This window comes from Oryx dammah, unplaced genomic scaffold, assembly GCF_014754425.2.
Source record: "Oryx dammah isolate SB20612 unplaced genomic scaffold, SCBI_Odam_1.1 HiC_scaffold_5, whole genome shotgun sequence".
NCBI lineage: Eukaryota > Metazoa > Chordata > Mammalia > Artiodactyla > Bovidae > Oryx > Oryx dammah.
Genome location: NW_024070189.1, coordinates 64,157,095 through 64,179,243, shown reverse-complemented (window position 1 = coordinate 64,179,243; position 22,149 = coordinate 64,157,095). Strand labels below are relative to the sequence as shown.

At 56.0% G+C, this 22,149-nt stretch overlaps 1 protein-coding gene across 4 annotated transcripts in view; it reads left to right on the top strand.

Annotated features, from left to right (window-relative positions):
* Positions 1-22,149, top strand: part of TCF7 (transcription factor 7) — a 32,019-nt gene that overhangs the window by 5,338 nt on the left and 4,532 nt on the right. For 2 of the 4 annotated variants that reach the window (XM_040240098.1, XM_040240099.1), the window contains exons 4-9: positions 17,167-17,275; positions 18,066-18,156; positions 19,584-19,676; positions 20,771-20,890; positions 21,319-21,481; positions 21,588-21,695. In XM_040240098.1, coding sequence (XP_040096032.1) covers positions 17,167-17,275; positions 18,066-18,156; positions 19,584-19,676; positions 20,771-20,890; positions 21,319-21,481; positions 21,588-21,695 — 684 coding nt within the window. The remainder of the gene's footprint in view (positions 1-17,166; positions 17,276-18,065; positions 18,157-19,583; positions 19,677-20,770; positions 20,891-21,318; positions 21,482-21,587; positions 21,696-22,149) is intronic. The other 2 variants (XM_040240100.1, XM_040240101.1) reach the window with 1 other exon arrangement.

Sequence of the window (22,149 nt, the reverse complement as noted above, 5' to 3'; positions counted from 1 at the left end):
CACCCTCAATCCAGGATCCCCAAGGAGCTGAAGAGAAGTCAGACCCCATCTCTCACCGGATTAAACCCTGTAGAGGCTCCCGTTGCTCTTGGAGTAAAATCTGAGCCACTCAGCACAGCCTTAGTGCCTAGGTGGCCAGCCCCTGTTGACCCCCTCCTCATCTGCACCACACTCTTCCTCTCTCCCTGAAAAGCAGCCCCCAGTGCCCTGACAGGACACTGAGTTCTCTGCACCTCAAGACCTTCATGCTCATTCCTTCAGCTTGGCACTCTCTTCAGCTCTTCACCTCATGCCACTTCCTCGTTCCTCACCCAGGGTTTATTCAGATGTCACCTCTTCAGAGATACTTGGCTCTGACCATCCAAGTGGGGCCCTCCATCACACCCTGCCCCAGGCCTCAGCCGCCTTGCCCACCCTAGCAGCATTTCAGGCCAAGGAGGTTGGCACTGGTTTATGGTGCAGTTGCCATGCTCAGGCCAGAGGCGGCCCATGTGTCAGAAGTATCTTTGAGCCTTAGTTTCCTCCTCTGCACACGGGAGTAGTAAGCCCTCCTCCCAAAGTTGGAGTGAGGACTAGGGGCAGGGGGACCAGGGACGTGCCCAGGAAGGTGCCAGTGTGGCGTGGGCTTGGGGGTCAGGATTTGGCCACAACTGATCCCTTCTCCTTTGCTGTCCTGGCCCCTCTGGGGCCAGTGGTGACTCAGTAGTACTAACTCTACTTTGGGCCACAGAGTTTGGGGTCTGAACGCTGGAGTAGGGACTTGGGTATATGGGCCCCTCCTCGATGCCTTCCTGACCCAGGGATTCTTGGGAGGAAAAGTGTGAATCCTGGGACCAGGCTGGGAGCCACAGCCACAGGCACTCATTCTGTCCTGAGAATCCTCTCCTACTTGTCTGAAAGAGGTCCCTCCTTCCCTAGCCATACAGAAGCCCTTTACATATGATGTTAAGGGCTGAAGCTATTTTATAAGGGAAAAAAGGGGAAAGACGTTCGTGGCCATTAGCCTCTGCACCATTCCGAGCTCTTCTCACACGTGCCCCTGTGCACAACCTCCTGTGTCCCATCCCAGTGCCTCCCGCGTGTGGGGTGCACCCCGGGCAGTGCCCACGTGTGGCTTCTTTGCTTGTCTCCCCTCATGTTTATTATTCGCTTCTCCCTCGTGTGGCTTCTAGTTTTCTCACAGGTTGCCTTCTTTACCAGTGGGAATGATGTTCACTGTTTGATTGTTTTCCTGGAGCAAAGTGTGAGAACTGTGGGCTCAAGAGGTAGGAAGGAATCGTGGCTTTGCTTCCCTGTGGCCCCAGTTCAAGGAGGGTTCCTGCCAGAGCCCAAGCCCAGCCCACATGGCATTTCCCCTCTTTTGTTGTTCATTTTATAGGTTCGAGCTGGGCAGTGAGACTTAAAAGTAATTTTGACTTGGATTCCTTCCTGACTTGGAGGGCTGTGTGGTATTTGGAAAATCTGCAGCGCCCGCACCCGCATACCCCCAGGGTGGTAACTGTTTCAGGCGGGCCTCCATGATGCCTTTCAGGCCCAGGGAGGCACCCTGGAGGAGGCCCCCCCGTCCTGCAGACCTGCCCCACCTGCCACCGAGGCTGCAGCTTAGGACTGCCCATACGCGCCTCCAGCTCAGGAGCAGAGGGGAGGGGCTGACAGCAAGCCCTGTGTGGGTCGCTGGCACCCAGGTGTTCTTCCCCTGACCTGAACAGGGTTTCCCGAGCCAGCTGTCACAGGCAGCAAACAGGGCTGTCCATACCAGCTCTGCCCACCTCCCCAGGCGCCCCGAGACTTAGATGTGAGTGGGGTTGGAGTTGGGGGTGGGGTCCTTGGTGGTCCCTTCTCACAGGCAGTTGGCAGCCCATGCCCTCCTGGACCCTCTTGAGATCACTCCCCACTCCCTGTCCCCGCATGAAGGGAGGTTTAGCTGAGCTGTGAGAATGAGCTCTGAGGGCAGTGGTTTCAAGTCACACAACAGCTGAGGTCCGGGTGGAGCACGGTGGGCACAGAGCCGTGTGGAGGGGCAGGGGGGCAGCTGCGGTCCCGAAGCCGTACAGTCACACTCCCTCATGCCTTGTGACTGGCTGCTTCCTGCCACTGTGGACAAACAAGACTCCGGTGGAGGAAACAGGTGTCTTATCAGGTCACAGGGCTCCCCCTCCCCCAGTGGTGCAGTGCATGGGTCCTGGGGTGCCAGCCCTCCTCCGCAGGTGGGGACAGCAAGTCGTGTCAGGGAAGGGACTTATCCATAGCCCCTTAGAGGAGTGGAGGTGGAAGGCCTGAGTTGGGAAGCTCCACCCTCAGACGCCTTACCTTCCACTCCTTGGCTGAGTGGCTCTGGGTAAGTTAACTCTTCTGGGCTTTATTGTCTCACCTGAAAAAAAAGGATAGTGAAGGTTCCTAGCTCCCTGGGTTGCTGTGGAATGGAACAAGCTCATGTATATGGAGTTGTTGCCTCACAGTCGGTGCCAGCCTGGGAGGGGTTGTTAACATTGTGGGGAATGGCCTTTGTAAAGGACGCCATGCCAGCAGGTGCAGTAAGTACCCCTGAAGGGGGCTGGGCTGAAGCCCCCGACATGCTCCGTCCTCAGCCCCTCAGCTGGCTCCCCTGGGGCAGAGCAAAGAGGACAGCTGTCCACCCAGCCAGCCCGAGGGCCCTCAGCTGGTCAACGACGTGGTGCCCGCTGTATCTGGAATCCTGGTCCAGACCCCTAACTGGTATTCACTGAGCACCCCTGGGTACTTGGCCTTGGCTCAGCACAGAGGGGACAGCTGCCTCTGTGCCACCCCACCCCCCCACCCCAGAGCTCAGTTCTGGCAAGGCAGAGAGACTCTCCTGGGGGCTCAGTGCCGGCCATGTTGGATAAAGCACCCTGAGGAGGGAGAGGGGCCGGTGGGGCTGCTAGGAAGGCTTCCTGACAGGGGGCTGCTCTGGCAGGCCCAGAACCCCTGAAGGCAGGAGTAGGGGAACGCTCTAGGTTGGGGGACAGCTGGAGAGAGGAGGAGGGGCAGAAATGAGTATGTTCTTGGCCACTGGACGGGCCCGCCCAAGCCCAGGGTCTGTGAGGCTGGAGAAGGGCCAGCATGGAAGGCCTAGCATGTGCCCAGGCGGTGCTGGTGCCACAGCCCAGGAGTTGGCGGCCTGAAGGGCAGCATGGTGCCTACGGGAAATGGTCTGACTTGGACAGAGAGGGTGAGGCAGGCAGGCGGATGCTGGGAGGCACAGGGTGACTGGAGGAGGCGGGCAGGGCCAGGGAGAGGGTGGGCTTTGGGCAGAGGAGACCCGAGCGAGCTGGCACATGCCAGGCAGGAGTGCCTCAGAGGTGGAAGTTTCATGTTACTTCATTTGACTCTCAGTCTGTCTCCAGGGTCATGAGGCCAGGGCCTCGCCTCCTGTCCCTGAGGGGACTGAACCCCGGAGGGAAGGGGGTGGGGCCACTGGTGCTTCGGCCAGGGTTTGGATAACCCCCTCATCAGCTCTGTCTCTAGCAGGACTCCAAGGCCCCAGGAGTCTGTGGAAGGTCTCTGAGAACCCAGGACATTATTATCTCCTTCTTCCAGGTAGTCTGCTGCCTCAGCTCACAGACCTGTGATGCTTGGGGTTTGGACGTGGGTGCCACCTCCCTCCCCTTAAAGAGGTGTGGACCTCATCATCCTTGGCACACGTAGTCTCTGAGCTGCAGCCTGGAGGGTTTGTCCTGGTCAGAGGGTCCTGCAGGACATGGGGCTCCCATTCCCTGGGGGAAAAAGGGACTGTCCCTTACTGGATAGGGTCCCTGACCAAGGTGGGGCTGAGTGTGGCCCTCTCTTGTGGGGAGGCTGCCTTGTATTCTATCCCACCCACAGATCCTGCCTGCCTAGGCTGTACCAGCAGATATAGCTTTAGAGCGCAGAGGGAGATGGTGACACACGGCCTTCATGTCACAGCCAACTCCACAGCCAGAGCTCCTTGGAGATCAGAGAAAGCAGATGCTTTGCCAACCCCTTTACCCCTCCCAGTGAAACAACCATCTCTTCTCTCCAAGGACAGGAGGCTGTCTGGGCCCCACACTGTCTGCTTGCAAATAACGATGAATATGTGGCTAGGGCTGCAGGCATGGATGGGCAGGATGTGGCCCCAGGGAACAGTGGGTTCTGGGGGTTCACGTGGTTAGAGCTGCCCTAGCCCACCATGTCTGGGCAGCCTAGCCAGGGAGGGCAGATCACCCCCTCCCAGGGAGCCCAATTTGCCCATGACAGGAGGAGGCTCTGTTGGGCAAGGAAGCCAGGAGCCAAGGCCACCTCCTCCCCGGCGTGCGACCTCAAGTAAATCTGTCAGCCTCTCTAGGCCTCAGTTTCCCCTGTAAATGGGGGTAGGGAGCCCTGGCCCTGAGGATTCCTGAGGGTCAGATAAGCATTAGTGGGAGAGGCCTGCTGCTCTGGTGGGCCTCAGCTGGCGCTTTGCTGGGCACTGCAAGAACTGCTCCCTACCCAGCCTCCCCATCAGGCAAGAAGGAATCGGAGGGCAGGAGGGACAGGTGACAGGAGTCCAGCTGAGGGTATTCTGACTAACTCTGACCTGGCTCTGGTGGCAGCAGGCCCAGCCTCCCAGTCTGCTGGGCCGCCATCTGAAACACATTACCAATGCTTTGTAAACTGCACATCACTCGGCCACATGAAAGCCTCGGATCTAAAAATAGCCACTCCCAGAGGACGCCCCGCATTGGCGGGGCTCAGCTGACCTCCACACGCACACCCACCACTAGGCTGTCCCCCTTGCCAGGGAGCCCCGACTGGCAGGGCCACACCCACCCACCCTCCCAATGTGGGCAGCCACTGCCTGAGGCCACTTTATCTGAGCACAGATCTCATCTAGCTGGTCAAAGCTTCAGGCCTCAAGGCCTTCCCTAAGGCACAATGTCTGGAGGAGCCAGGAGGAGGCTGCCCAGGCTGTGTCAGTAACCACAGGCCCCCTTCCCCAGACCTGTATATGGCTGGCATGTCTGTGGGAAGCCAGTGGGACTGTCTCACAGGAGGGACACTGGGGCCCTGTGGAGGTGAAGCACGGGAAGGGGGACTTGACCGCCATCAGATGGTGGACGTGCTGGTATGAGAAGGGCAGGGTCCTACCCTGGACCCCATGGTGTCAGTGGGGAATCTGTCCCAGCACGAATGCAGGGCAGCTGTGGGTCTCCAGGCTGCCAAGGCTGACTCTTTGCCCTATTTTCTGTGGGCTCCTTTCCCTCTGGTCTCTATGGCCAACTGCAAAACCACTCTTTTCCCTAAAAATAAACATGCTTATGGGATTGGGGGAAGCTTTGTAGCTATCAAAGGAAATAATAGGGTGTTTAAGAAAATTACATTGCGTTTTAAATAACCAGCATGAAAGTCATTAAGTTTTAAGTTTCATTTAAATCAGATGGCTCTGTGGCTGGCCTGGTGGCCAGGCAGGCAGAGGGTGGGTGGGCCCTTAGGGACGCTGAGCAGCAGCCTCTGGAGAGTTCTGCAGTGAGGTCTCTGCTGGCTGTAGCTGGGGTCCAGGCAGGGCAGCCCTGAGTATATGCTGTGCTGCAGCAGCCAGCCCAGAGCTCGCTGGCAGGCTCTGAAGCAGTATGCAGCCCGGGAACCTCCCAGCTGTGGTGGGCAACCCCCTGGGTGGGGCTGGGGCATGAACATAGACCAGAGGGTGTGGGACAGATGAAGCTGGCACTCCAGAGGCCATAGGGGTTGATGACCATGCTGGGATAGGGGTTTAGGGATGGTGGTTTGGATCAAAAGGGCGAGAGAGGATCTACAGGGCCAGGACCACATCTGTCCTCTTCACTGCTAGACTCTCTCAGTGGCCAGCAGAGAGCATGACACAGAAGTAGGTGCTTGTAAACAGCTGTTGAAAGAGTAACAACAGCCACAGTAATAGTGCATGTGTCAAGAGCCTCCCAAGTGCCCGACCTGTGCCAGACCTGTGCCAGGCACCTTTAATCGTGATATCAAGATCCTTACAAGAAGCCAAGAAAGTAGTCACCATATAGCTCTCGTTTTACAGATGGGGAAACTCAGGCTCAGAGAGGTTAAGAATGTGCTAGTACCTGGCAGAGTCAGGACGTGGACTCTTTTCCCTCGGAGCCCAGACTCTGCTCTGTCCCTCTGCTCTCAAATATGTACAATTATTTGGGGTCACTGTAGGCTGCAAAGCTGAATGTTATCCCCACTCCCATTGAGTTTATGAGCTGGATTCCTCTGGTCTCAAGGGAAGATTTGGTCCTTTCCTGCCCCCCCTTGGGCATGACCTCAAAGTTCTGGACTTGGGTCAGGGCTGGACCAATGCCTGGCAAGGTCAGGGCTACCAGGGCCAAGAGCTGTGTTTCTTGGTTGAAAGCAGGACCTCAGGGCTTCCAGAATAAATATTACCTGGAAAAGCGTTTTACCTGGAAAAGTGTTTATAAATGACATTCAAGATTACATTAGGTTTGGGAATTCCCTGGCGGTCCAGTGGCTAGGATTTTGCACTTTGACTGCCAATGGCATGGGTTCAATCTCTAGTCAGAGAACTAAGGTTCCTCAAGCCACTAAGCGGGGCCAAATAAAAAATAAGATTGCATCAGGTTCTGATGCTTGATGCAAGGACAGTTTAGGACTGTGGATCAGTGGATTCCCTCTTTCTAACTTTGGTCCGGGCTCAGCTGGAAGCTCATTGTTAGACTTCTGTGGCCCAGGGGCCCTCCTCTGTGTGGTCCAGGAATGGACTAGGGGGTATCCTCGGTTCTGAGACAGTGGGACTGGCTGGACTGAGGAATCTGAGGGCATCCCTGGGTGTGGGTGTCCCCTTCCCAAACCCCTTGGGAAAGTTGCTTGGGAACCAGATCCACCTGCCAACCTTGCTAGGACATTTTGAGAGTTTCTGCTTCTACCACTGCCCTCCTCTGCACCTCCCACCCTGGTTCCACCCCGGCTCTTGTCACTGAAGGCTAGTCAGGAGCTCAGCAGTCTGGCCCAACAGCGATCTGGCAGCAGTCCAAAGGAGATCAAGGGCCAGCAGCCCCAGCCTGATACAAAGGCCAGCTTTCCTGAAAAGCTTTGGTCTAGGAACATGCTCTCCTTTGTCTTCTGTTTTCTTCTTCATTAATTAAAGAAAAAATTACCAGACACAAATATTATTTCATTTCATCCCTATGAGATATGGACACAGTGCAGATGGGGAAGCCAAAGCAAGGAGACATGTACCTTGCCCATGCTGGAGGAGAAACATGAGTTCCAACATCTACCTCTCTGTTCCCTGCCCTCATCACATGCCACTCTGCCTCTTAGGCAACATAGCTCTCCACTCATTTTTTGAAAAATTGGGTTTTTTAGCTACAGTTGGGCCCCCGTGGCTCCCCGCCCCCCATGAATGTAGTATTTCACCCTCTCCTCTGTGTTTTTATACTGTTAGACGCAGGTGTGTGTCTGTAAAAGCTGTTTCGTGTGGCTTTTTTCAGAATCCCCTGACTCAACCTCATTAGAGTGCTCCACCTCACGAGGGCCTCTGTGGCAGTTGGAGCAGCCCTGCCCTCCTCTGTCAGCTTACACTGGGCGTGAGGGTTTGGGGAGGGGAGCATCCTGGGGCCCGAAGCCTCCAGCAACTCCTTTTCACTCCTTGTTCACAGGGGATAAACCTTTAGCTGGACCAAGTCTAGGCAGAACCCCAAGGGCCTTAGCTGCCAGGGTCAGACCCAAGTGAGCTTCCTGACTGTGGCCCCACGGCAGAATTGTCCTACCGGGGCTGGTACAGGCAGCTAAACAGACTGGGGAACTCACAGACCCTTCTCTTATCTTTGGTCCTCAGAAGCTGGCTGGAATTAACTGGGGCAGGAGTGCAGCGCCAAGGTTGAGGATGAGAACTCCAAGTCTCCACCTCCCAGCCTCGAGCCATTGCTAACCATCAGCCCCCACCTCTCCAGGGCCTGCCTGGCTCCTGCTCCTAAGCAGAACACTCACTCTTCTGCCAGTGGCCATCCCTGCCTGCCATCCCCACCCCTGCAAATGCTGCACGCGGGCTGGGAAAACAGAGGCCAGACCCCATGGGAAGAGTTTCTTCTCCCGATTCCTTTAGTCGTTTATGACTGAGGACCAAAATCACCACCTAGAGGGCAGGGTGAAAACGCCCTTCACACAGAGCGAGATGGGGGTCAGAGTCACACAGCTGCTCAGTTTTTTCTGAGAGAGATTACTGGCAGGGTGTTGCTGGCGAAGTTGGTGATCCTGGGGTCCTGGGTGGGTGGAGGTCTCAGTGAGGAGATCCAGTGTAGGCAAGGGAGAATCTGCCAACCACTCGGCCCCTGGGCCTCACACATGTGGTCTCCTTGCTGGCTACCACCAGCTGGCCTGTGGGGCCTGTCACTGAGTGGTAAAGAGCTCTGGCTGGGAACCCAAGAGGCTGGATTCAAATCCAGATCTATCACTACTTGTTCTGAGACCTTGGGCAAGTCCTTTTACCTCTCCTGTCTTCCTGTTCCTCATCTGCACAGTCTGTACGCACAGATCACACAGTGGCTGGGAAGGCCCTGCAGGGTGGGACTCTGCAGGGTGCCAGGCACATAGGAGGCTGTCGCTAGTAGGGGCTGCCATCTCTAACCTGCACACTCACCTTCTTCAGGACTTGTCCACAAAGCCTCTTTGTTTCACCCCCAGGTAACAAAACCTCTGACCTCCTCAGATGCCGTCCTCCGAGAGCCTGAGCTGATGCTGTGCCCCTGGCCTGCCTCAGCCCACCCAGGGTCCCAGATGGCTGGGCACTGAGATCGACGAGCTGGGAGAGTGACTCCCTGGACCAGGGGATGCCCAGCCCCAGGGCGGCGGCAGTGTCCTCAAAAATGTGTCGCTGTATCAACTAGCAGCTTCGCTGCAGCAGCTCCCGGAAGCTTATATTTTCCTCTAAAAACATCCTGTCCTGAGGGGCGTTTACCTCAAAGAGGAAGAAGGAAAACAAAAGTAAACGAATGCATAGAAACCGCTGGAGGCTGTGGGCCAGGCCACTCAACTCAGTGAGGTTCCGCTAGCTCTGAGGGCGCCTCGGGGCTGGGCTGGGTCTAGAGCAGGCCTGTGGTTTGCCAAGGCTGCCTGTGGGTCTCCGGTCCTCACCTCTGCTGTGGCAGGGCCCCACTATCTGATGTCAGGACCAGGCAGCTGGTGGACTGGCCACAGGGGCCTGGTAGGGCTCTGTGCATCCCTGGCAAGGGCCCCGTGCTGGCGGGAGGACTGAAGCCTCCTGGTCTACTAGGGGGTGGCCCAGCCATCCCCTAGTCCCCCAGCTCCGCGGGCCACAGTGCCACGGCTCCATGCGCTGTTGGGGGCAGGGAGCTGGAGGGCCATCCCCTGGAGAGCGCCATGTTCTGGGCAGAAGGGCCCAGAGTAGGGGTGGGGATAAAAGGGCATGAGCCCAGCTAGGGTGTATCTGCAGAGGTGGGATCTCTGGGAGCCCACACATCAAGGCTTGGCTGATATGCAGGTGAGTCCCCCTTAGGAAAGGGGACCTGCTTCCTTCTGGGAAGTTCACTCTCATTGTCCCAGGCCTTTGTTGGGGGGGTGGTGGTTCCCACTCAGCAACTGGCCAGACTCCTTGGCACTTAAGCACCATCGATGATAGAGAGGCCTAGGGGAGCTGTGGTAGGCGCTAGGGGACCCTGGAGCTGGGAGGGGGTCCAGAGGAACTGATCAAGACCAGAGTGGATGCTCAGGGGCACTCAGAGTTGACACGTGTAGTTTCTGGAATGCAGGGAAGAGAAGTGAGAACTGGAGAGGGCCTTATGAGCAGGGCCACTCTGTGGGATTATGCAGGGGATCTGGGCCAAGGAGTTGAGGCCCAGCCTGCACTATGCTCCCCAAGCCGTGTGCCCTGGTGTGGACCCAGGTGTCTCTCCAGAGGGGGTGCTTCTTCCAATTAGCACAAAGGTACCGTATGAACTTGGCAACCCTGGCTTTGACTGTCTGGAGAAAGGAGATGAGATGGAAGGCGGCACGGGTTCCCAGGTGCCAGGCAGGATGTCTCTGAGTCCCAGCAGTCGCCCAGCTCCTCCCAGCCTCCTGTGTGCTGCCTCATTCTCCCTAAACCCTGGCTTGTATTGGGCCCTGCCCACATACACTGCGAGAGGACCCAGCAAGTAGTGGACGATGGCTCTCCAGGCAGAGGGAACAGCCTCGCCCTTGAGCCAGCAGCCCTCAGTGGCTGGAGCAGAGGGAGAGGAGGGGAGAGATGAGACTGTGACTGTTTGACATTACCAAAGACCCCGAGAGTCCTAAAGGGGTCCCCAGCACTGACTCGAGGGAGTATGTTTGAGCAACTTTCACAGTGTCCCTCAGCCTCACTTCCCTCACGTGTAAAATGGGAAGGATAATGCTGGCCTCAAATGAGCCGTCAACGTGGCGTTTACAGTACTCAACTTCATGTCTGTGCCCTTGGCACAGAGAGCAATCACTCGCAATAAGCCACCTTGTGTTCAAGGTGTGGATCTGACTCCTTCTGTGGACTTGTCCCCAAAGGCCTTTCCCCAGCTTCAAAACAGGCATCAGGAATACCCTCCCCCGCCTTCTAGGAGCCAAGAGACTGGAGTCAGGTCCATGGTGGATGAGTGAGTGGGCATGCAGAAGTTCTGGGGCACCAGAATTTCTAGAGGGCTTTGTTTAAAAGTCTTAGTGAACAAGCCAAGTACAGACCCTGGAGAGGCAGAGAGGACCAACAAGCCCCTTCTGCCCTCCAGGACCCCCGGCCACTCCTGCAGCAAGTAGGCACGTCCACCTGCTGGGCTGCTGGAGCCCCTCCCTCACAGCCCTTTCTAAGGAAGTGGCCCTTAGACTGAGGTCAGGATGAGAAGGGATCTGGCAAACAGTAGGAGGAAATATGGGAAGCTAGGAGGAGAGCACAGCGTGCAAGGGATAGGCAAAGGTGTTGAGGTGAAGTTGAGCTGGGTGCCTGGGTAAGAGAAAAGCAGGCCTGTGAGGCTGGACAAGGCTGGGGTGTGGCTGAGAGGGTGAGGAGTGGTGTGAGCTGGGGACCTGGAGGTCGTGTCTTAAATACTGTTGTCAGGGAAGCTCCCAGTGCGGGGTCTCAGGACTTACAGGAGTATTTTTTAGGGTCAGGGAAGCACTGACTTGGGTGACTGACCAACTAGGCTGAAGCAGGGAGACTGATTTGAGGACTGGGGCTCCTTCCCCTGCTCCCCCTTGCCAGTCCACGACACCCAGAGGGCCTCTGCAGCACGGTGGGTGGAAGGAAGCTCAGCTTTGCCATTTACAAACTGTGTGACCTTGGGCAAGCTATGTCATGTCTCTGCCTCAAGTTTCCTCATCTATCAAATGGGGATAATAATTACACCTTGTATCACAGGTTTGTTTTAGGAGTCTGAGTTAAAATCTGCAAGGCGCTCAGAACTATGCCTGGCACAGGGTACAGCTATGCCTCTCATAATCATCTGCCGTCAGCAGATGCTCTTTCTTCTAGCCGAGAACGTTCTTTTGGCTGATACATAGTAGGAGCTTAGTAAATACACTCTGACTGAATGTGTCTGCTGATAGTGATCAACTGTGAATTCTGGTACAGTGTGTTTATGTGTGTGTGTGGGCGGGGGCAGGGAGGGTGGTGCTTCTCCTGGCACAGTCCCCTGCCAAGGGGAGGCCTTCTTGGGAGGACCTTGTCAGGCTTCACACGCTCCCCACCCCCCAGGCTTGAGACCAGAGGAAGCAGCAACTTTCTTCGCTGGGAAAGTGTTGTGGGGCTCAAGCGTTTGGGGGTTTTCAGAGTCAACCGTCAGAGGCGAGGGAGTTTCTCTGCTGGCGGTGGCAAGGGCTCTCAGGGTGCACACAGCCTGTAAGCGGACCTCTGCGGTCTGCAGGGAAAATGCCGACTGTGTTTATTTTTCACCTGAGCCTGCAGGAAGTGGGGGTGGGGAGAGGGAGGCCGGAGCAGCCAGGCCCAAGCTCGCCTTCAGAGCAGGGGAGACCGACCTCAGGAGTCCCTCATTTCCACCTCCTCCTGCCTGGCCCTGCCCTAGGGCCCCTTCCTGGCTCCAGCCGGCTCAACAAGAGGAGGGCATATGAGGGCACCAGAGTGAGGAATCTCCAGCCATGGGCTAACCCCAGAAGGATGAGGACCTCCTTTGGGATGGTGGGTCTTGAAGTGGTGCGGAAGGAACAGTAAGAGCAATGCCAAGGCAGGAAGGTCCGCCTGTGCTAAGGCCTCAGCAGGCATGGCCTCCCAGCCCAGGGGTCTGAGTCCCGGACTCGTCCTGAGTGCTGCAGTCTGGAGGGAGACGGCAAAGGGCTGTATGCAAAGGTCAAAACAAGGGTGTGGGAGTGTACTGGTCAAGGAATACAGTCTGCTGTCGAGTCTGTCATTGTCATTGGCTTATACATCCCACCATGAGTGCCCCGCTCTCTGCCTGCAGAGGTTAGAAGAGGCTGTGCCGTCCAGATATTCGGGGACGAGGGGTGGCAGACAATCCATCAAGGCCTGCCTCCTTCCCTAGGAACGGGGCAGTCACCATCAGGGGAGGAGAGGCGCTCAAGTCACCAAGTTCCGCAGATGCAGGCCAGGCCCCAGGCAACTCCACCCTGCTGTCTGGGCAGCCTAGCCCTGAGACAGCCTTGTGCTGAGGCCGTGGAGCGGGACGTTCCGTTGGCCGAGGGGGGCATGGGGCACCAGGTCCTGCGCCAGACAGTTCCCACCCCCCAGCCACCACCACCACCAGGCGTGGAGGGGGCTGGGGAGTGAACTCAGAGGCAGCCTGCACGAACGTAGGAAGGACCGGCCAGGCCCTCAGTGCTCTGCCCTGCCTCGGGTCCTCCAGCTGCCCGCAGGTTCTCAGCGCCCCCTCTGCCCACCTGGCACCTCTCCTGTGGTTTGGCAGCAGACTCCTGTTTAATGAGGCTTTTCCCCAGTTCCCAGGGAAGGCTGGTGGACAGGATGAGGCCTCAGTGCACCTGCCCCTGTTGGATACGTACATACCCAGGTTTGAGGCTGAGCTAGATCCTGAGGGTTCCTCAGCTTAGAGTGAGCTGTGCTACATACAACATGGAGCTTAACTAGCCTGGCCGAGGAGGGTCAGCTCTAGCCATCTGTCGGGTGAGAGAGCTCTCTAGGACTTTTGGCCCATGCTAGCCGTCTGCAGGGAAGGTGGTTTGCTGAGAAATCCACTGTGGAGCCATCCTCTCCGTGCCTTGGAGCAGATACCCCCTCTCACCCTCCCACCCCGGGAAGGGTGGCACTCTGGGACTGTCCTCCTAGACCTGGCACCTTGGACCCCAGGCTCTGCTCCTAAGATTTCCCAAGCTCAGAGCTGCCCACTCCACCAGCCAGGTATTTACCCGAGGGCTGAAAAGCCAGCGCCAAGGTGGGATGGCAGGGCCTTCTCTGAAGCAGTTTAAACTTGAAAGCCCTATGGCCTGGAGGGACCTGTTCACTCCACCACCTGTGCTGGGCTCCAGGCATTTGTGCCCTTAAGATGGCAAATGGTGGGATGCCCCCACTAAGGTCCCAGCTTCTTGAGGGAGGCCCTGAGGCTAGTCTTCCCTGTGTGCCACGAGGCCTCGGATCTGGCTAATCCCTGTCCTAGGACTTATCAGGTTAAGGAGGCCACTGAGGTTTCTAGAAAGCTTTCTGCCTTCATAGGCCCTGGGTTCCTGCCTCCAAAATTCTAGGATAAAGCAGGATTTTTGCATCTGTGACCAATTAGGTAGCAGGGTTGAATAGGCTCATGCTTATTTTACAAGGAGCAAACTGGCCCCGGATCCTACAGAGGTAAGGTCACTGAAAAGGTCAGCAAGCCTAGTAGCTGTGCTTCCCAACCCACTTCATATCCTACTACTGCTACTAAGTCGCTTCAGTCATGTCCAACTCTGGGAGACCCCATAGACGGCAGCCCACCAGGCCCCTCCATCCCTGGGATTCTCCAGGCAAGAACACTGGAGTGGGTTGCCATTTCCTTCTCCAATGCGTGAAAAGTGAAAGTGAAGTAGCTTAGTCGTGTCTGACTCAGCGACCCCCCCATGGACTGCAGCCTACCAGGCTCCTCTGTATCCTAGGGACACTTAAAAAATGACCACTGGAGTAAGTGGAAGAGGTGGCTGGAGGCTAAAGCAACGAGGTACAGTCCTGGACATAATGAGCAGGGAGAGAGGAAGGTGTTGGGGTTGGAGAGGTGATTAGGGTCTGACCCTGGGGTGGTATAGGCTGGGGAAGTCTGGCGCAGGCTCCAGGCTGAGGAGGGACATGATGTGATTTATATGGCTGTGGATGGAGGAGCAGGAGACTGCTGCATTCGCCAGGTGGGAAGTGACTGTGGCTTAGACTGGGTGGGCACAGGGAGAGAGGAAGAGATGGTTGGGTTCTGATATATTTTGAAAGTAGAGCCATTAGGATTTGCTGACACTAGAGGTGGAGTGTGAGAAAAAGGAGCATCAGAGATGACTCCAAGCTGTTTGGTCTCAGCAACTGGAAGGAGGGAGTTGATATTAACTGAGGAATATGGAGAGGAATGTTTGGAGCAAAAAGTCAAAGGTTCTACTTTGGACATGTTGCATTTGGGAGCATTTGGAGAGTAGCGTTCCGGGGAGAAGTAGAGGCTGCAGAGATACAGATGTAGTGTCATCAGATGAAGTTTAAAGCCGTGAGCTTGGATGAGAGCACCCTTGGGAGGTGAGGATTGATAAAGAACTGAGGGCCACGCTTGGGTCAGGACAGGGAAATGATGAAGAGCCAGAAACAAGGCCAAGAAGGAGTGGCCTCAGAGGTTAGAAGACAATCAGGAAGTGTGGCATTCTGGACTCAAAGTGAAGAACCTACTGCAAGAAGGAGGGAGAAGTTAGTTGTGTTCAATGTGCCAAGAAGCCAGGTACAGTGAAGACTGAGAACTGACTGTTGCGTTCAGCAACATGCAGGTCACTGGGGACCTTGACAAGTCATCTGGTGAAGGGACGGGGGCAAGAAGCTGGCTTGGATGAAGGGATAACAAGGGCTGAGGACTGGAGGTACAGGACAAGGACTGCTCTGCTGAGATGTGCAATAAAGGGAACCAAGAAATGAGGTCAAACCCGGAACGTTTACAGCTTGGAGAAATGGCAATCTGCTGGTGCCCTGAGTGGGAATAAAGAGTGGTCTAGCACAGGGCCTGGCATGTGGCAAAAACTCAGTACATGAAGAAATCACATTCCCCACATATCCCATATCTGTCCCAGTCTCCTCTCTCTCCTGCCAGACACCTGCGGGCCTAAGAATCCTACATTCCACCTTCCATTCCCCCACACAATCCAAACCTGTTACTGTTATCTGGGTCTGTGCTGGGAGTAAAAGAGGACCTGAGAGTGACAGGACCCTCCTTTCCCCAGCTTGCTCAGAAAGCCTGGCCTTCAGTCACAGCAACCAAAACCTGGAAATGACATGGCCCTGTCATCAGTCTCCCCAAGTGACGGTGCCAGGCATGTCTGCCATCTCCAGGCAGACCTCCTTTGGCATAATAAGACCAAAGGGTCTGGCCCATGTGGGATCGGGCACCATAGGGAAAGGGAGGTACTATGAGTAGCGTTTCATCCTCACTCTTCAGGGTGAATGAGGGGCTTCTTACATGTCGTCATGACAGCCATTTGCGACAGGGTAACGGGTGCCCAGGTATGGTAATAAAGTTAGCTCCAGGAACTGAACCTAGCTGGCAGACTCTTTCTCAGGCTTCCAGTGGAGAGCCCTCAGGAAGCTCTCCTGCCTGCTCCAAGAGCTCAGGAGCAGGCTCTGGTTGGAGGTGAGGCATTGGCCTCAGGAAGTAGGTGTAGTGTCAAATCCATGCCAGCCACAAAGGAGCCAGCACTATTAGAACATTAATTCCTATCTTCCTGAGACACGCTGATTAGCCCTGGGATCTAAGACTCCTCCTGGTGGACGGCAGAGGGATGAGCGAGAGGCTGACAGGTGGTAATGTCGGCAACTTACCAAAGTCTGGGGGGGAAGGGTGCAGCTTGTAGCCCAGCCTGAAGCTCCCCTGGAGGCAGGAATGTGGGGGAGATGGTGGCCAGGACTGCTGCAGACACGTGTGGGATCCTGTGCCTACCTGGGAGCCTCCTGCCACGGCTACAGTGTGATTCATACCTGCCGGTCCCTTTAGCCTCACGTGGACTGCCAAGAGCAGGTGCCAAAGGACCTAAGCCAGGTTGGGGTCGTGAGCTGCATCCATCATACTGGCTACATTCATCCAGTGAGAAATTTCACTTACAGGCTGGGAAGAAGCCAAGACCACAGTCTCTATAATCATTAGTGTCTTGCCCCAGATACGTCCCAAAGATACTTCTTCTGTGCCATGGGTTAGTGGTTGCTCATCTGTGAGCCCAGCCGGCAGCGTCCCTATAGGTGGGCTTTTACAGGTGGTGCTAACCTTGAGCTTTAGATGGTGTCTCCAGGGCCAAGCCAGCGAGGGTGTGCACTGAGGATATATGCAGAGCTGAGCCGGGACCCTGAGCAGCACACTCCCTGTGGCGAGGTTCTGATGGGGAGCCCCCGTCCCAGCCTGAATGAGTCATCTCATGACAAATCCATGTGACCAGTGTGAAAAGTAAGAGTCCTGTGGTGCCGAGGGAACAGGAAATGTGGAGGCTGGGTGGGTTGGCTCTGGAGGGAGCCTAGCCACACCTGGAGCCAGCCTGCTCCACCTCCCTTGAGGAAGAAAAGGCCCCCTCCACTATGTCATAAAATCCTCTTAAGTGGTGGCTCCAGAGGGTCAGACACAAGCCCCTCAGTCTGGGGGCCAGAGGAGAAAAGCAAGCTCTAGGCTGTCCTAAGGCTGAAGGCTGTGAGCAACTCACCAGACAAGCAATTGGGCCTCAGAGAAACTGGGGGATCTCTGAAACCAAGAGACAGGAAGAATTTCCTGGGCAGGGGGAAAATGCCTCCTAGAGCTGAGGGCAAAGAAAGACTGAGAGACTCTCTGGGAGATTGGACTCCTTGAGCAAAGTCTGGGGCAAGGGTGGTGGAGAGGGGCAACAGAGCCACTGGACACAGGGTGGCTTGAGTGGGGTTCTGTCCAGTGAAGCCTGTGGTTTTGACCACCTCCACTTTGCTCTGATGGTTGGGCTACCCCCACACAGCAAATTGGGACTTTTCTTATATGTGCACCCCAGTCCTGTGCCTTCCTCCCTCGGGTCCCCCACATTCACCCACCCACCCTCCTTGTTTTTCAGAACAAGGCCAGTCAGCCTTCCCATGGCGTCCCCCAACTTTCTCCTCTCTATGACCATTTCAGCAGCCCACACCCCACACCTGCACCAGCTGACATCAGCCAGAAGCAAGGTATGGATCCTGGATGGGAAGGGCCCAACAAGACCCAGAGGAGTGGCGGGGAAAGGGGATCAAGTCCCTGCCTTCTGAGAGCAAGAGGCTAGACCCTTTTTGAAGGCACCAAGGGGTTGGGCAAGATGGTACCAGGTCAAAATTTGAAGGTTTGAGGTTTGGTAGGAGACTGAATCCTAAGTGGCTAACCAGTGCCAGTATGGGAGTAGGCTTCTGTGTGAAGATGATAAATAGAGAACTTGTAGTCTTTCCCTCCCCACAGTGAGAAAATGGAAAGTGGTGGTTGTGATGGCTGATTCACCTCAGCCTCGGGCAAAGTCATTCTGAAATCAGCCACTGTCGGCTGTGGGAAACCTGCTGACTCAACCCTGGGGAGGAGGGGGCAAGAGCAATGGGTGGAGCCCTGGGTCCCTGGGCTCCTGGGCCAAGGGGTCTGCCTCCTGCCCAGAAAGCCAGGCTAGAGACCCCAGCAGAGAGGCCCCAGTTGTAGATCAGCAATGAGCCAGGGCGTGGCAAGGTTTGGTCTTCCACTCCTTCATGACTCCAGCTCTGCCACTGCCCAGCCACTGTCCACAAGCAAGTCACACCAACCATCTGCCCTTGATGCCCACAATCTGCAAATGGGGCACTCTATCACACCAGGCTAGTCCTGAAAAGACCAGTATGTCTGGTCCTCTAGCACAGGGACATGGGATCTTGAGGGCCCCACAGGAGGCTCTAGGATGCAGGAACCAGCTGGAGCAGCTTCTAGGTCAGGCTAGCTCACTTACTCTGCCCCTCTCCCCTGCAGGAGTTCACAGGCCTCTGCAGACCCCTGACCTCTCTGGCTTCTACTCTCTGACCTCAGGCAGCATGGGACAGCTCCCCCACACTGTGAGCTGGTAAGTGAGGACTCAGTGGGAAAGGGGCCCCTTGTGCTGGCTGGACCCATACCCGCCCTTCCACTTTCCTCCTCCACTCTTCTGTGCTGAGCACCTTGCTGCCAGCTCTATACAGGTAACAGGAGTTGGCCAGCATCTCTAGCCATACCTCAGCCAGCCACACAAACTCTCTTTGGAAAGGCAGGAGACCCAGCCCTGTCGTGCTCCACCTTAATGTCCGAGACTTCAACGGGGGAACCCTGGGCTGTTTAGGGTCATATGAGTGTGTGAGATAGAAAGGCAGGCCTGAGCAGGGAGGTGGCAGCTTGCAGGGACACAGGAGAGGCCGCTGTTTCTCAGTGGCCTGGCAATCAGGGGGATGCTACCCACTCGCCTCTGTGTCTGCTGCTGGCTGGTCCTTTCCTTGGCAGAGCTGCTCAAAGGTCAGGGTCCGTCTTTGCCCGTATGGTGCCTGCTTCAGTCCAAACTCCTGGAAGCCTGCTTGTAAAGTCCACTAATGCTGGGCCAGGAAAAGCCAGCCTGGATCCTATGCAGCAAATCCAACCATGAGCCAAAGGGCCTGTCTTTGGCTGGAGCAGGGTCTTGGCAGGGTATGTGACCTTTTGCTCATCAACCGCAGTTTGACCAAGGCAGGTCTCTGGCCTCTCTAGGTTGGAACAGTCACCCAAAAGTAGGAAAGGTTGGCTTCCCTGGGCCTGCCTGCCTCTTTCTACTTGTCGTTTATCCACATTCAGCTCACTCTTCCATGTCCAGATTCTCTCTGGATAAAGCTCCACCTTGAATACAAATCAGGACTACCCCCAGGATTGACGTGTGGCAGGCAAGCTCTGGGCACCAGAGAAGCACTGCTGCAGCGGGTTGATCCTCAGGTTCCCTGCTCTCTCATATCTCAGTCCACCTCGTGTACAACTCAGACAAGAGGCCAGTTACAAAGCATGGGGAGCAGTGCTTTGATTGAGGGCTGTAGAAGCCTGGGGGGACACCTCATCCAGCTTTGGATTCTCAGGGCTGTTTCAGAAGAAAGGCTGTTTTGGCCAAGTAAGACCTTGACAGATGACCAGGAGTTTGAAGCAAAGTGGGACAGAACAATCCTAAGTGTTAACAGTGGGCATGAAGGTCCTATGGCAGGTATGGAAATATCAAGCCCAAATTTCACAAGATGAGACTGGAAGGGACCCAGGGATCTACTAAGCTCAGTGCCAGGAGAGTCCTGCCATTTTTGGCCCTTAAGACACCAGTAGAAAGGTTAGCTTGCAGAGAGAAAGGTTGCCCTCTGGTGGCAGATGTTTAAAACATACACTAGAGTTGTCCAAGCGGAAGCCAGTTTACCTTATTACACCAGGGGTCAGGCCTGAGCACAGTGGGGAACTCCTTCCCCACATCTGGCCAGTAGCCAGACTGCTAACAGCTATCTCTCCCAACCACAGGCCCAGCCCTCCTCTCTACCCCCTGTCCCCTTCCTGCGGATATAGACAGCACTTCCCTGCCCCCACCGCAGCCCCTGGCGCCCCCTACCCCAGGTGAGTCCCCCACCGTGCAGCTAGGCTCTCCTGCTTCCTGTTGCCCAGGCTTCAGTGCCCACAAGAGGCTATGCCCAGACCAGTGCTTGCCCTCTTGTTGTCTGTCCATCCGTCCGTCTGTCATTCTCCAGCCCCGGGCTGCCCTGTGACTGAGAATGAAGCCAGTGGGAGTGTAGGAGGCTTAAGCCCAAGCCATACTGTGCAAAGCACCAGAGCAGCCAGAGAGCGTGCAGGCACATGTGTGCAGGTGTGTGCACACTCACCTCTTGTGCATCCCGAAAAGGGTCAGGACACCTCTCTTGGACATTCCTGGAGCTCTGTCCAAACTGAGGCAGCACCTTTTGCATGTCTTAGGGGCCATCTGCTCAGTGACTCCATACTGTACAAGTGGAAACTATGTGTCCATGTGTGTCCTCTCACTTAGCTCACTTCCTCGGGGACAGACCTGTCCAGGGATGGAACAGGTTTGTCAGCAGACACTTCTAGACCTACTGGAGCCGCCAGCCCAGGGTGGGAGGGAGAGATATAGCAGCTATCTGGGTGAAGGGGAAGCCCCAGGGAGACCCAGCCATGTCTGATGGGTCAGGACAAGCTTCATGAGGATAGCTCTTGAGCGAGGGGGACAAAGATAAGAGCAACCAGCTGGAGATGGCTGAGGGGCAGGAAGTGATGGGAAATGGGGTGCGGAATGGGTGTGCAATCCCTAGGAAGAAGCCTGGGTTTTATTCTACGAGCAGTGGGGGGAACAGCACTCAAGTGCTGTTATATGGAGGGAGACCTGGAGGGGTCAATGGAAAGTAAGGAAGCCCACAGGGCAGCTGCAGGTTGAGGCTGAGCTGGTGAGAGCAGGAGGTGAGAAGGGGACAGATTCACAAGTTACTCAGGACGCCAGGAAGCACCTGAATCTGCACATGTGGATTCTCGCAGTGTCTGTGCAGTGCTGGGAGCAGGTGTCTGTATTTCTGTGTCTTGTATGCAGCCAGTGGAGTTGGGTGACCGTTCGCCTGTCCTCGCGTGCTGTGCAGCGGCCTCTGTGTGTCCACAGATCTGGGCCGTGATGCCTGGCTCAGTGGTAACTCTTCTTTTGCCTCTAGGTTCACCCATCCACCCCTGATGCTAGGTTCTGGTGTCCCTGGTCACCCCGCAGCCATCCCCCACCCAGCCATCGTGCCCTCTTCAGGGAAGCAGGAGCTGCAGCCCTATGACCGCAGCCTGTGAGTGAACAAACACTTGGGGGCGGGGAGGGAAAATAAGCAGACCCCAGGACACACATTCCTCTCACCAGGGCCAAGCCCTCCCTCCAGGGACTGCCAGATCCCCTGTCAAGCCATCTTGTGGCAGTTTACCACTGACCACTGTTTTTTTGACGCTCAGAAGCAGGAGTGGGGTGGACCGAATGGGGAATAAGGATTTAGTTTGAGCCCAGAGAGCAGGGGCTTTCCTTACTTAGCTACAAAATTCCTATAAGGAACAATAGTGAGCTCCGCTCACCTACTTTGGGGCAGCTAAAATAAGATACCATTTATAAAACCCTAGTATATCTACCCAATCACAGACAGAGACAGACAGACACACGGGACACAGGAGAGGGGTGCATTAGGTGCACGCCTCGAGGGCTCCTGAGTGTTCACATGTCCCTCAGGAAAGCTCAAGCAGACTCTAAGGCAGAGAAGGAAGCCAAGAAGCCAACCATCAAGAAGCCACTCAACGCCTTCATGCTATACATGAAGGAGATGAGAGGCAAAGTCATTGCGGAATGCACGCTCAAGGAGAGTGCTGCCATCAACCAGATCCTGGGCCGTCGGGTGAGGCCACGGGGGCAAGTGGGCTGGTAGGGGTGACTACCCTGCCTACCTTCACCTTGAGCCAACTCTCTGATGCATCCTCCATCTGCCCCCTTCCCCACTGCAGTGGCACGCACTGTCCCGGGAAGAGCAGGCCAAGTATTATGAGCTGGCCCGCAAGGAGAGGCAGCTGCACATGCAGCTATACCCAGGCTGGTCGGCGCGGGACAACTACGTGAGTGGCCAGACACACGCAGTAGGGGAGCCTTCTGCACGCCATACCCCAGAGGGAGTCAGGACTGCTGTCCTGAAGGCACACAGGAGGAGGGGACAGGGTGGAGCAGAGGCTCAAGACCTTTGATGGCTAGCTCAGGAGAGGCTCAGATGAGGGGAGCTGGCCCTGAAGGCAGGCTCACACCCATCCCCTCCCCAGGATGTGCTTCCACACAGGGCTGTTGTGCAGTATTTGACTAGGTCAGCACAAAGAGGAAAATGAGCCTGAAGTCACCTCCTCCTTCAAAATGGAGGCCAGTGTGGGGAAGAGAGGAGGAGCCCCTAATTTCCCTGTGGTTACCTAGCAAAAACTGGTGTCAAGAAAACACCAGGGCCCCAGGTCAGGTCAGAGGGGACAGTGGGCCGGGAACCCCAGAGGCAGCCTGACTAAGCAGTAGGCTGCAGGTGTCCCAACT